Consider the following 15,683-nt stretch of genomic DNA (forward strand, 5'->3'; position numbering starts at 1 on the left):
GAAGTAAAATAAACCTTAACGCATAAAAATGTGTACAAGTTTCTGAGACGCGTTATAACAATTCCCAGGGGTCAGACACAAGTTCAAATTAATATGCGTTTCTAGCCATGATGTATTCAATCTTTACCTGAATAAAAGGATTAGTACATATTTTCGACATTTTAAATATAACATATTTTATTTATCATGTTACAGCAAAACTGACAAAATCTTATCAGTGACCAATGACATTACCTTTCAAAGTGGTGTCATCATTATCTTTGTCAGTTATTACTGTGATTTTTTCAAGCAGTATTATTGGTTGAGTTCAATTTATATCTAATAAATATCATTTATTTTGAATAAGTACTATGTTCATTTATTTGTATATGTTGTGTGACTGCAATTACTTAAAAATATTTACAGTAAAACTAATTTGCCATCACTATACCATACTTGCTAAATTTAACTAAAATTTATTTGATGTCTTATCATAGATCATTCATATAGTTACTCACAGTAAAATTGTAGTGGTAGGATACCAATCACTGTCTTGGTTAGTAGCTTTTAGGATCACCTAAGTCAAATTACTAATTAATTTCCACTTTTTTTATTACTATCTACTTTTTATCCACACCAGCCTCTCTACAATGAAAACCCAGAACTGAATCCTGGCCACTACCACCACAGAAATAGCCCTTCTCAGAACTTCCCCTAAGATGGCAGCAGATTAGCAGAAGAAACATAGGATAAAAATTAATAAATTATAATAATGGCTGGATACGGCTTGAATGGGTAATGAAGAAAAACTTTAATATAAGTTTAACATAACAGCAAATGTATAACGTTTCGACAAGGTTTTGTCATCATCAGACATCCTCGTCATCGAATTTTAATAAATAATTAGTTTCTAGTGATTAAAATCATTATCATGAATGAAATTAACACAAGAAAAAACTACAAGATTATTCCCAGGTCTGTAATCTGTTTCAAAGTGTTGTAAACTTTGGATGAGGATCCTTTCTTTGCCCTTTACAGGTACAGCAGATAGCTGGTATTTGGACAAACTCCAAATTACTAAAACCACTTTACTTACACTATACTGATGTACATAAAGTAGAATTTATACTATCCAATCAATTTTAGCCAATGACTGTAGCTATTTTCAAGGCTGAGCATTAAATAATTGTTCATACCACACACTGTGGCATCATAAAGAATGGTAATGCATGAACATAGTAATAAAACCACTGACATAGAGGGAAAAGGACAAGAAAAACACTACAATAATCAATACCTTTCCAAAGGATGATAGTTCCTTAAAAAATGTAATCCTATACTAGGCATGGATTAGAATTTTTTTTATCAACAAGTGCATTGTTCACAGGTTAGAATCCTTAGACCTGCAAAGAAATGAAAATTAGAACATTTAAAAATTTTTCTTTGTGAAATACACTAAATAAATGGTACATAACACAATAATTATATTTTTTACTTGCATTTTGAAATCTGTGGGTACCTGAAGTGTGCACATTAATCATGATGAGGTTAACATGTATAACAATTCTGGAAAATAACTAACTTAGTGTCTCAGTTATACATTGCCACAGGTCATTCCCTTTCAGTGTTGTTGAACTCTCTCACAGAAGTTGTTACTGGAGAAATATTTGATTTATTATATTCAAGTTCTCTAGTAAGATCAACTGCGTACAGTTTAGAATTATATAAAGAACGAGTTCTACCTAGTTTATCTTATGAAATGACCATGTGATGTGAGTGACTAGTGCAACTCTGGAAGAAGTAACCCTGTTGTGGTTTCTATATAATAGTTAACTCTGTTTTATCCTTAATTCATTCTGATAAAATCTCTTAACAGTTTAAGAGTAGTGCTATCCAGTCTTGCATTCTTGTCAGCTCTTATTTGTGTTGTAAACAAAACATTATTTCTTATTTTGTTTTAAATTGTGTTAAAATTTTTCAGTATGTTTTAAGTCACATTCGGTCTCTTACCTTTCACTCAGTAAAGTTAGGAAATTAAGTTTTAACTCTTACATCACATTTTCTGACATTCTTCCTTCTATTATCATACTACTCTTACCTTAAGATTATCAGTATATGCTTATATGTAAATGTATAAGTATATGATTATCAGTTAAAATTTTTCAATATGTTTTAAGTCACATTCGTTCTCTTACCTTTCACTCAGTAAGGTTAGGAAATTAAGTTTTAACTCTTACATCACATTTTCTGACATTCTTCCTTCTATTATCATACTACTCTTACCTTAAGTTTATCAGTATATGCGAGAATATAGCAAGAAGATAGATTTTGTTGACACATTGGTAAATATTTTACTAACTTTTGTAATCCAAGACTATGATAGCTGACCCTAATTTTGAAGTGAGTGACTAGAAGATGGATAGCTAGTCAACATAAACCACTGAACTACTGTAATTAAATAGTAAGGTTTTACCATGACTCTTATAATGCATCCACAGCCCTAAAGTGTAGAATACATTTTGTATCAACATGACATGAATCTTTGGATACACAGTCCAGCACACTAACTATTGGGCCATGCTGAGCTCTCCAACAGTTGGGTTCCCCCACAGTAAGTTAACAGACTTACAGTGCTTAAATATGGGCATCAGTTTCCTACATTATAGAGTACAGATAGCCCATTGTATAGTTTGAGCTAAAACAACAACTACATAGACAGCAATTGGAAATATATATATATATATAAATTACATGCATCTTATCTCCATTGATATTTACTTAGGTTTTGCCTATTTTTTTATATCTGACTTCAACATTATGATGTACTAAATACTTTTTGGTTGATTGGCTATCAACATATAAAGTATTCCATTTAATTATTTCACTATATGAAAATAATTACATGTGTATAATGATAAATCATACAATAAGATCTATTTTTGGGCATTGAATTCCTATAATATGAAGAATTTGAATAGCCATTTATGAAACAATTTAATTAAAAGAAAAAATAATAACAATAAAGTACCAGTATGGATAAAAAAACTGAAATGCCTTTCATGGTAACAGATATTAAATGAATTTCACGTACGGACCAAAATAAATTATATACCATAGAGACAAAAAAGTCTATGTTACTAAAATTGATGAGTTTGTTTCTTTAATTTTATTGTAATATAAACTTCACAATAAATCTTTTTTCATTCATGCACTATTAACATTTTTTCTTATAATTTTAAATAATACTTGAATAATAATTACATTGTCACATATCCAAATTTTGTCATTAAATTTCATGTAATATAAAATTAAACAGCAGCATAAGTATTATTCCTCTTTTTCTAAGTCAATAACATGTTGCATAACCATTTGTATAACAAGAGGGTTACTTACTTATGTTAATTACAGAACACGTACAAGGTATTTGTACAAAATTTGAAGTATTTATGGTAATGAAAAAAATATCCTGGGAAATTAAGTAAAATGTTTTTGGTGCTTGTCTGTTACCTGTTTATAGCTTTAAAACTTATACTTCATTAAATTCTACATATCTGGCTAGGTTATCACGGGGCCGGTGATAGATTAACTGGTGCCACTAGCAGAAGTTAAGGCTGTGCCCCTGCTCACACTGAAGCCACCCAAAATTTGACTCCCTGAGCAATCACCTACATCATACATTTCCTTTCCTTAATGCCAAGCTTTGTTATCAGACATTAATTGCCAACAGGTTGTCTTTACATCTTTCAGAGAAATGGAAAATGAATGACATCTGAAATAAAAAACTGTAATAGCTTAACTTAATGGTTTCAAAAATAACAGTTTAATTTTTATTGGAAATTAGTACACAAAACGTACATATAAAATGCTAGCATTCATTACATTATTATACAATGACGATGTATTTTGTACACTAATATTTGTTTGTGCTTATGAATATTAAAAACTGTCTTTTTGATTGATAAATGGCTACGTTTTGTTGTTTCATGAACAATAAATTTAAGTCAAATCTCAAAGAAAAGATTTAGTGATAAATATTTTTCATAAACTGAAATGGGCAAATACTGATGAAGAAAAATTCTTTGGCATAAAAACTGATCTCAAATACAGCTACATGTATCTTAAAGATGGAAAAAAAAGCACACATTCACACATCAAACATTAAGATGTGTGCTTACACAAAAGATGGCATTTTCACCAAAATTTCTTCTAATATAATTAACTAATTAAAATTAACACACAAATACTATAATTCAATTTAAAGATGATAGTTCTCTTGTAATACTGGTAGTCTTTGTAAATAATAAGAAACAAAGATAACCAATTTCAGTGCTTTTGACAACCTTAAGAATATATTTTTTGTTGTGCAACATTTCATTCATTGGCCTAATTCAGACAGAAAATGTTCATTTGCAAATACTATTGTATTAGCTTAACATTTTATGTTCTACTACTCAAAAGTGGGCCTATGTCCAAAATGTTGCACACAAAAAAAGTACACTTTAAGTGTTGAAAGCAGTTAAACTAATTTTTTCAATTTATGTTACTTACAATAAACAATATACAGTTCTCTCATTCGATGAAAACTTTAATATCATACAGCTTCAAATCATTACATCATTTACTTATTCAAAACAATTAATCAAACAATAAATTTAATTAAGTATTTCATTTTCAGTGTCATGGTCATGTTAAAGCTACAAAAGATCAGATTACATGTGCTGCATACCTGATTTGCATTACAGCTTTACTTGAAACATGAATCTACCTATTAACAGACCCTTAAAATAACTTGAAGTTTTACTAATGCTAGAAAAAGACTATATTTTTCCTTTTATAGATTCAATAGCATGATCTATTGCATGTTGAAGTATTCCCCTACTTTCATCTGATCCTACAATGTTTTCTGATGTACAACTAAAAGATTTGTTTTCAAGTTGCTTGTCTTCTGACTGCTTCTGTTGCAGGGCGTAGTATGTACGAGTTAAGTGTCTGATTTCCACTTCTTGTTTATCAACAGTAAATTTAAGGTCATTTATTTCATTTTCTAAATTCATAAATTGTTCTTCTTTTGCAACAGCTTTATCTTTTTCCTTTAATGAAGACCTGATGTACTCTGCAGTAATAGATGCTGCAGCAATGAAAAAAATAATTGCTTCCCCCAGTAATTCAGCTCCAAGATCAATGGCCATGTTTTCATTTAGTTTTGGCACTTCTGAAGGCTTTCCAAGATTTAACATCCTCATCTTCACATTTACTTCCATCCAATGATACACTAAAATAAAAAAAAAGGAGAGAAGGAATGTATGTAAATAAATAAATACATATGTATACACAATATAATATTGTGATATCATTTTGTGCAATTCAAGCCTCTACTGGATTGTGTTAACACTTCTGTTAGTCTAAACTATACATGTCTGAACTTACCTAATATATTTACAATGAATTGCAGAATGAATATAAAAAGAAAGTGGAACCTTATGACCAGTATATGTATGTATGTATACATAAAGCTGATTAAACACATTTATGAATGATCAATAAACACACTAAATCAACATCATGGAAACATAACCGGGCAGATTCATAAATGCCTCTTTAATATTACAGGGAGGCATCTGCTCTGATGGATGTACTGATCTGTTTATCTTTAGAAATTTGCTCTAAGTGCTATGATTTATAAGGATAATATCTTAGCAACCATTTTTAGGTTTTTTGGTGGCACCATTGGATTTTATTTCATTTTGAAGAACAAGATTGATCATTCCCATTATGCACACACTGTCAAAGGCTACCTTGAGTGGTAACTATTGTGAGAATGCACTGACCATCATTTTATTTGGACTTCAGTCCCATTGAACACATATGGGAGTAGTTTTAGGGACAGATTTCACATCTACCAACCAGACATACTTGATCTAAGATACAACTTACTGTTTAAATGCCAACAACTGGTGAAATATTGGAAGACCAATTGCCCTAAAAACTGTTATAAAAACAAGTTAACTGCAAATGTTTTTTTAGACATGTCTCGATGAAATGAATAGGGGAAAAAAAATCTCCACAAAATCATACAGGGTAAATATCCTGATAAAAACTAATTTTTGACACCCATAATATTGCTGTAAACTCTTCCAAGCTAGGTGTGATGTATCAGGAAGGAAACTGCAATAAAATTTCATATTACAGCTAAACATATGATTTTTTCTTCGTTTTTGCCATAACGCCCTTAATTCCAACTAGTTTGGGGTCAGCCAGTATTTTTTTAAGCCAAGAATTTTTACACTTGGGTGACCAGCCCAGATGGAAACCTCGTAGGGATTTGAATTTGTGAGTCAAGTCTAAGTGTATGATTTTTTGCATTAAACAAACAATAAATTTCACTATCATTACTAGTTTGCCAATAATTTGTTGATCACTTATTTTGTTGTTCAATAGTAAGGTTTCTCCAATTATTCCAAAAATAAGCTATCTATGTTTAGCACTTGTCATTGTAGTTGTGATTTCATGAATACCAGGACTTGTTTGATAAAAATGTTTTAATTAAGACTTGGATATTTGAATATTTCATACTTACTTTTTTAAAACAAAGAGCCACAATTCCAGTGATAAATGCACTTTTTTTCTTTATAAAAAATTTACTGCTCACTTTGAGATTTTATAAATTTAAGAATTTTGTTAAAGTCCCTCCTGATATTAGTATATATATATATATAAATATATATATACTTTAGTATGAAAAAATACTACCTTACTAATTTTTCATTTGGATGAGGGTGCAGGAAGCTTTTGATAATCTGCAACATCAAATTATTGGGAAAAAAATTACCTCAGTTCAAGTACAAGAAAAGTTGGTTACATGGATTAAAGGTTGGTAGGGTGGGTGAAAGTAAAAAGTGGTTATTAATGGAATTCAGTCTACCTGGACTGATGTTACATATGATATAGTTGAGGGAATTTGTGCTGGGAGAGTTAATATTCCTGTTTACATTCACGGAAACATTGTTGTGAAATTGGTTAAGTTTGTTTAAATATGGTTGTTTATAACAAAGATACTACGATTTGTACAGAGAGACATGTATCAGTTAGTTAATTAGGAAAACACATGGCAGAAAGCATTTAATCATAAGTGTATGGTTGTGTATGTGGATTATTTCTGAATTAAATAAACAATGAATTTCACTTTTAATTCTAGTTTGCCAGTAATTTGTTAATCACTTATTAATTTGTTGTCCAATATATTATATTATTCTGATTATTCCAAAAATAAGTTACCTTTGTTTAGCATTTATCTTATACAAGTCAAATATCACAGAATACACTTACTCCATCATCAGCAAAATATCTAAAAAACATGGTATATTAAGATACATTAGTAAGAATGATGTAAAATCCAGTCTTATTTATTGCAAAACACAAACCTTGTATATTTTACTATTTACTGTGTATCCACTTTAACTTGAAGTTTGAACAATGGGATGGAAAATTAAACATACTCAAAAATGGCTGATTGGATGAGGAAAAAATCTTGGAGCATTGTTTATAACAAATCTTAAACGTTTGAGACAGTATCATTTTGCAGGTGATAAAGCTACAAATCTAAGGAAGTCATGGTCTTGTATTAATCATTATTTAGACCTAATATGAAGTATTATGTGTAATTTTGGACCATTATTTTAGTAAAGACAATGAGTTGTTAAAAATAACTCAGAAGAGGACTACTAATATCATTCTGGAGATAGGTATGTTGTCTTATGAAGATAAGTCAAGATCTCTCAAATTGTTATCTTGAAAGACAAGAGAAGAAATGATTTAAATGAACTTTCAAAATTACTAAGGGAATTGATACAACTGATGCTTCGGTTCTTTTCATTCTAAATTCTCAAGGCAGTAATAAAAAAATTTAACATTTGGAAAGGTCACAACTCACATACATTTTCAACTGAGGCAGTTTTATTTCTACAATTGAGTGATAAACCTGTGTAAGAATCTGCCATTTGAAGTGATAGAGATTGAAAACTTTCAGGAGTTCAAATAAATGGTTAAATGAATATTTGTAAGACCAGAACTAAATTTAGTGATTAATTTTCTGCTTGTTTAGAGTGGTTTGGAGTCAAAACGTTCTTAATGGGCCAAAAGGTTTTTTACTATTAAATAATTTCTAATTTACCTTTCAGTTTCAAGTTTTAGGCATAATAATGAAATTTCCAAATGATACAAATAACAAGAAAATGTTCAGTCTAATTCTTGAAATACTTGTACAATAAATCAACAATCCTTAACTTTTCAATTTTTAATAAAAGTTTTGGTGCAAACTAGTATGTTTTACCACTTATAGTTATACTGTACATTCACTCTTAACTTAATAGTTGAAGTTTAAATACTGGAATGGAAAAATACAAGCTCAAAATTGATTGGTTGGTTACATATTTTTCTGGTATAAGTGAATATTTATTGATGTTGTCCGACTTAATAGCATAGATAATTTGATTACTTTATTTTATAAGCAAAACCTGAACTTGGCATGCATGGTTAATTTTTTAATTACTAATATTATTGGTAATAAGTTCTTTACCACTCTAATAAATTACATTAAAATTATAGTTCATCACCATTAGTATTATTAATTACTACTACTAGTGCTACTTTACAAAGTTAGAAGTAAATCTGTATAAATATGAAAATAAATTATTAACTTATACTTCCTGTGTACTGAAAATCGCGAGAAGCATAACATTTATCAACCATTTTTAAAACTGCCTTTTCTGAATGTCTAGCAAAACAATATTCTCGAAGGCCTAAGCCCAAAAGTTACTCTTGTAATGAAATCATCACTTACATTGTGCGGGTGGCATACATATATAGGTACGGAAAAAATAGCTTCGCTTTGCTCTGGATTTGATTCGACTTGCTAACGGTTTTGCTATTTGCCGCAATGCCAAAAGACCCAATTTTGCAATTGGAAAAGCACCAACTGCCATTTTAATGACTTTCTCTCATATTAGAAGGATTGTAATTATTAGAAGTAGTACTATTACTGTATCCAGGTGAGGCCTAAGATAACAACTCTTTGTGGTAGATCGTATTAAAGACACCGGTTGCTCTTAGCGACCCCTTTAACAAAAAACTAAACAATGTCTGGGAGATAGATTTGTAAGAAGAAAAACGAAATCTACTAATAAAGGCAAACACGAGTTGCGTGTTTTCTGTCGCTTCTATATGTGTATTCAATTTGGCTTTAATGTAAGAAGACTCAAATAAATAGTACTGAGGTTATTTTCTTTATTTAAAATAGACTTAAAAAATGAAATTAGCCTTTGAAATCTATACCATTACGGTGACGTCATACGTCTGACAAATTTTGGCAGAGCTCCGGCACCATAAAACTTAGCACTACGCCACAGATTAAAACTTTAAAAAAGCATTTTATTTGCATGAGTCGAACAGTTCGGAATATACTAAGTTCACCATCAGCGAAATTTGAAAAAAAATAATGTATTGCGACATATTAGGACAAACGAAGTAAAATCCGAATTATATTTTATAACGTGAAACTTAAAAACATTCAGCAGAAATGAGAAATAAAATGGGATAAACACATACAAATCACGAAGTTGACATTACAGACTTCTTTTATTTTCACCAAAGGAAAGATTGAAAATAATACATTCTTTGTTTCGCCGCCCTCTCTGCTGTCACTTACACCTCTGCTTAACTAAGGGTCATCAATACAGCTTAGGTTAGCAAATCAAAGAAGTAAAATAAAGTATTTGACAGTGGGGGAGTATTAGAGTATGCAGTCAAAGCCAGGGGTTAACAAATGTGTGCAATTGCCTCGGGCCCACGACTAAAATAAAAATAAAAAAATTAGTCAAAAATTGGATGTTTCATTGAAAAACATATTTTGCAACTATGCCACTTTTACAACAGCAATTTAAGTCATTTCATTTAAACCATTATTTTGTAATTTTTCATTAACATGTTCTTATAGCTAATTCTTTCATGAATATTTGCTTAGCCATTTAACAACAACAAAATATGTTTGTCATTACTTTATGTTTATTTTAAACATTACAATCAGTATTTTGTATATTATATGCCGTCACTTATGTTTGTTTATTGCTCAAGTTTTAGTAGTATTGAATTATATTTCAATTATTTATGGAGCTCAGTTCTGAGCCCTTACTACAAAATTTGCTCTGATCAAAACATTAATTTTAATTTAAAGTGAACAGTAAGGTAAATACATTTATACTGTATATATAAAGTGTGAATGTATCATCCTGTCGCAATAGCTCATTTCAGCCAAAGCAATGTTTCACCAGCTGAATACTTTCACCATATGGAATCATTTGAGCAAGGCACTTCGTAGTGGAATGATGCCATATATAGCAAAGGTCTTCAGCTGGTGAGACACTGCATTAGCTGAAATGAGCTAGTGCGACAGGATGATACATTCACTCAGACTTGGAAAGATTATAGATAAAAAACAGAAAAAATGAATGTAAATCTGCCCAAACTCAAAGCAATTCCAGGCCAATGATATATGCCAGTTTCATAAACATCAGAAAGTCTGAAATTCATCGAAGTGACTCAACAGGCCGTTTTCACGTGATTTGGGATAATTTGAATCTTGTTTAATGACATTCAGAGTTTCTGGAAGACCTTTAACTTCTTCTTCATTCTTGGCATTTGGCAGTAAATCTAGCTGGTCATGAGTCTGAGGACGTGTGCTTGAGCCATCTCCTTTAGTAATGGGTAGCGCTTTTAAGAAATTCAGTGAGTTTATCAAATCTCAGACCAGTTGCAGAAAATTGTGCATTAGTGGCACAGAGGGGGACGGTGTCTTGTACAGAGAGATTTCAACGATGCATAAAAAGTGTTCTGATCACGCGTTGTTCATCTTCTTTCAGAAGAATAATGATTCTAGTTTGCTCATCTTAGTATATCGAGGCACAATTTACACAAAATATTTTAAATCTAGTGATCTCCAAATTAAACTGCAACATTACGTCTTTGACGGTTTCGTAGATAGTCATTGCGCTACAACAAGGAATGCAGACCAAGGACATCAGATTCTGATAAATTATGTGTGTTTATGTTATAGAAATGCCACATCGAGCTATCTGCTGTGTCCACCGAGAGGAATCGATTCCCTGATTTTAGCGTTATAAATCCTCAGACTTACCGCTGTCCCAGCAGGGGACAGGTAAATTATGAATTCATATACTACTACTGGCCGACACCCATACGATTAAAAATCTCAAAAACATATGCTGATTTAACTAAACACTTAATAAGTTTGAAATAAATTCATTAATTACCTTACCAAATTTACCCTTGCTAATAAATCTGAACATTGTATCATGTATGGCAGGTGGTATTCGAATAGGGAAAGCACTCGCTCATTTCCAGTCTCATTCTTAATGTTTTACGAAAATTAAAACAGTCAAAGCTTTGAAAACTACTACATTTTACCGGAACTACAATCAGCTACATAATGAAAGAATGCAATGATCTTATACATATTCGTATAAGTATATTAGTATAATATAAACGCCACATTCGTCGTATCAGTACGATATGTCGTATAAAGTTGAGAAAGTAATTTGTCATTTATTAATGGGCCAAATCCTATTTAAAAGCTGAAAATACTGGGGTGCAAAAATATGTTTTCCTCCCAAAAAATTAATATGTGAAGTGTGTGTGTGTACATATATGTATATATAATCACCCATCCCTAGTTGTAATCTGAGTTTTTTTTTCATGTGATCAAACTGCTGAGGGACAGGGGTTAAGGCCATTTATATTTGGTAGCTACTTAATACTCATATACTTTTTGTTTTTGAAACTGGTCAAACGATTGTTACTGTTGAGATAACTGATGATTTCACCATGTCAGTGTCAAGGTACATACAGGTATTTTTTATAACTTTTCATGTAGGTGTTTTGTATTTAGTTATGTCATCTTTGTAAACCAGATGCCAAAGATCTTAAACATAAGTGTTACATATGACAACTACTATCTCATAGAAGTTTGTTCTTACGTATATCCACTCCCTGGAGTGAGTGAGGTAAGCCAATCTCAAAGGTGATACAGATACTTGTACAATTTGTGGGTTATCTCTCTTGAAAACGTCATTTGTAATAGTCGTTGACTTGTGTAATCTATGAATTATGGTATCATTTTGACTATCTTAAAAGTCTGGTATAGCATTAATCCCCAGTACTTGTCTTGTGCAGGCATGCGTGGAAAGTTTTTGACCAAAGTAGGCAGTTGCAGTCGCAACTAGAAACATAATTTTATTTGCTTTCTTTTCTTTGCTGTCCATGTTCATTTTATTCGTCACTTAACAGTACTTAACCTGCATTTTGTGAGTATTTTAGCTCATCTGTTGGACATCAGATTATCAGTGTATTTAAACACTTTACAAAAGTCATTACAAGTGTATTTGTGCATGACCCACGAGGAAAGGAGTGTCGTCAATCTGTCCTTACGTTGAAAGAAATTCTTAATTTGGAAATTAGGTTTAGGGATAAGCCTGAATTGAATCTGGGGTTTGAAGTTTTTTTCATCAATCTATTGATTTGTTTTTTAATATGTAAATTTTGATCACCCATAAAAAGTAGATGTGAAAAAATGTGGTCTGGCAAGATTGTCATTATCAGCGTTATTATTCAAGTAGTGTCTCATTGACATGCTTAACATATTTTTACATCAATATCAGGTATGCAATGAGGTCAACAGAAACAAGATGGCGGACGTTTAAATTTTCTCTTGCACTGTTTCGAACAAACATATTTTTTTCCTATGCAAATGAAATTATTATAAAAAGTTATTTTAATGTGTTTGAAAACTAATAGGATTTCTTGTAAATTATAATTCTATGAAAGGTTTTGACATTTTTACAATATTATTACTGAAAAAAAAAACGTAAAATGAAAATTATTTAAACCAACTGGCACAAGGCTTCTGAAGTTTGTTTGTTGTGAATTTCGCGCAAGCCGTCCCTAATTTAGCAGTGTAAGACTAGAGGGAAGGCAGCTGGACATCACCACGCACCGCCAACTCTTGGGCTACTCTTTTACCAACGAATAGTGGAATTGACCGTCACATTATAACGCCCCCACGGCTGAAAGGGCGAGCATGTTTGGTGGGACGAGGATTCGAACCCCCGATTCTCAGATTGCGAGTCGAGTGCCCTAACCACCTGGCCACATCTGAAGTGATTAAACAACTTAGAACTTATTCAAATACTACCACACCTCAATATTTGACGCTTATCTACATAATGCACCGCCCCCCCCCCCCAAATGCTGAAACTACAAGGGATAATTTCAAAACATATCCCATAATTTTTCAAATAAACAAAACATTTTCCAGCCTTCTGACTGTGGTTTTAACAGTTGTGTTTAAACTGTTTTTTAATAGAGGGATGGGTTGGCCCTGTGGCAGAGTTCTGGATTTCGCAACTGTTGAGTGATGTTCTAACCCATAAGATACCACAAAAAATTCCTCGCACTTTAAGTTGTGGATGCATTATATGAGTGGCAGTCAATCACTTGTTGAGGATAGTAGAGTGCTGCTTTCCTTCTGGTCAGTAATTCAAAATTCAGGACGACAGAAAATAGCCTTAGTAGCCTTGTCGTATACATACAGATTATCAACAGAAAACATCTTATTACATAAGTTCATGGCATATAAAATATCTAAGCAATGCAACTTTGGGGGGGGGGGTGAAATACTTCGATCAAAGGTCAATAAATCTATGTTTGAATTATAAGGCAAAACGATATAGTTCTGTGAATATAATGTAAGAGGTCAATGTGGAATAACTAGAAACCACGTTTGGAAATTTCAGTTTATTATTACTTGGCTAAAACTCAAACCCAAGGCCTCACACACACCAGGCAAATGCTCTACAAACTGAAATAAGGGTTAAGTAATGCACTTTTCTTTTAAGTCAAACTATCGCATTCTTCACTAATTATGTAATAACTTCTACCAGAAATTAAGACTCTACAATTACAATTGATAACAAATATTCCAAGTTGGGCACCAGTTTTCCTACAGTAATCTAAGTTTTTTGTATTTCCCGAGCCTAGGATCAAATACAGCACCTCTCGCACACTAGGCAAATGCTTTAACAACTTAGCTATAGGGTTATCCTTCTAATACTTTCTAGTAATGGACAATCTAGAGCAGTGATTGCCAACCTGGGGTCTGCAAAGGTAATACCATATCATTAAACAAGTTTTTAATACTGCTGTTTCGTTAATTGCACACTCAGTTATATATGTCTTTTATTTGATAGTGAAAAATAGGAAAACGAGTTAATAATTAGTTAATAAAAACAGTTTGTTAGGTATATGGAATCTTTCAAAAACATGGGTTCCATAAAAAAATAATAATAAAGGGGTCCTTGGTGGTGAAAAGGTTGGGAACCACTGACCTATAGGATTGATGAGTACTTGCAATAAGAAGTTTTTGTGATACTATGACCTTACAACTGTAATAATGAATGTGTCATCTTAAAGTTGTATTATTTGTCAGTAGTTGAACTTGGACTTTTGTAGAGAACTGGTATTTACATGGATTTCATATTAATTAATATGATTTTTCTCAGTTTAACCCCTTTCTGGATTCTTACTTTGTTTTATATGTTTGGCCTATAAGTTGTTTTTAAGCATAATCTGCTGATATTAGTTTCTTCCAAGCTTTATATGATTTGACCATATTTTATATATATGTGTGTGATAGAAATTTAATACAGTAATTATGGTTTCTGGGCAGAAACACAGAAACAATCAGAACACACAGTTCACTTAAAAATAATTTTACATTATAGTTAAGTGCTCCCCGACATTTGTTTGGAACAGTTAATTACTATTAACTGAACAATGGTGAAACAACGGCTATTTAGGAATCACTTTTAATTTGAACAATTTATATCAAAAGACACCTTTCGTAGAAATCTATTTAATTATATGTTAATGGTAACAATATTAATCAAGGGAAAAAGTTTCAGTAACAATTTTTCTCAGTTTATTTACAAGTATTGAATTGTAGTTAAGTACTCACTAAAAATAATTACTTTAAAGAAAGAGAAGCTTTGCAAAAATTCATAAAAAAGCAGTAATAACTTATCAGCAAATGATAATGCACAAATGATTAACAAATAAACAAAATAAAACAGACATTAAAAGAAAACAAACAACTAGTTTTGGAAGGCCAAGCTTATCATTCTCAAGGGATGGAGAGCATGTTTTCTCTACTTTTACATTTTTCTGTTGAAACAAGTCATTTTTTAAGTTTTGTTAAATCTTTAATCATTTGTGCATTGTGTTACAACGTTTTTTTATGAATTACTTTTCATAATTTAATAAAAAACAATTCTGAGATAATAAATAGCTCAATTATCACTGAAACGGACAAAATAAGGGAAGTAAAAAGAATGGTTAAAAATTCCTAAATAAAGACCAAAATAATAAATTTGCTTAGAATGTTTACGTGAGTTATACAAGACATAATGAAAGAAAAATGTCAATTACACACCAGTCATATCCAATCACTTCAGTTTACTTTATACTGCTGACACTGAAATCCAACTGCTTCTCATTACTTATAATTGAGGAATATAAATGTTTTAACATAAACTTCCAAAAACTCAGAATTAAGTTTAAAATAACACTCATTTTACCAA

General features: G+C 31.3%; 1 protein-coding gene across 3 annotated transcripts; it reads right to left on the reverse strand.

Annotated features, from left to right (window-relative positions):
- Window positions 1-4,548: 4,548 nt before the first annotated feature.
- LOC106461933 (putative OPA3-like protein CG13603) lies at window positions 4,549-9,081 on the reverse strand. 3 transcript variants are annotated; one of them, XM_013921803.2, is made up of 2 exons: window positions 8,819-9,081; window positions 4,549-5,251 (listed from the first exon to the last, which is right to left on the reverse strand). In XM_013921803.2, exons 1-2 carry the CDS (start codon window positions 8,958-8,960, stop codon window positions 4,797-4,799), a joined length of 597 nt encoding a protein of 198 aa, XP_013777257.1. In that variant the 5' UTR covers window positions 8,961-9,081; the 3' UTR covers window positions 4,549-4,796. The 3 variants fall into 3 exon arrangements, with proteins under 3 accessions (XP_013777257.1, XP_022244856.1, XP_022244850.1); XM_022389148.1 differs by lacking the exon at window positions 8,819-9,081 and adding an exon at window positions 8,682-8,796; XM_022389142.1 differs by lacking the exon at window positions 8,819-9,081 and adding an exon at window positions 8,676-8,796.
- Between the last annotated feature and the right edge of the window lie 6,602 nt (window positions 9,082-15,683).

The sequence above is a fragment of the Limulus polyphemus genome, unplaced genomic scaffold, assembly GCF_000517525.1.
Source record: "Limulus polyphemus unplaced genomic scaffold, Limulus_polyphemus-2.1.2 Scaffold41, whole genome shotgun sequence".
In the NCBI taxonomy this organism is placed as follows: domain Eukaryota; kingdom Metazoa; phylum Arthropoda; class Merostomata; order Xiphosura; family Limulidae; genus Limulus; species Limulus polyphemus.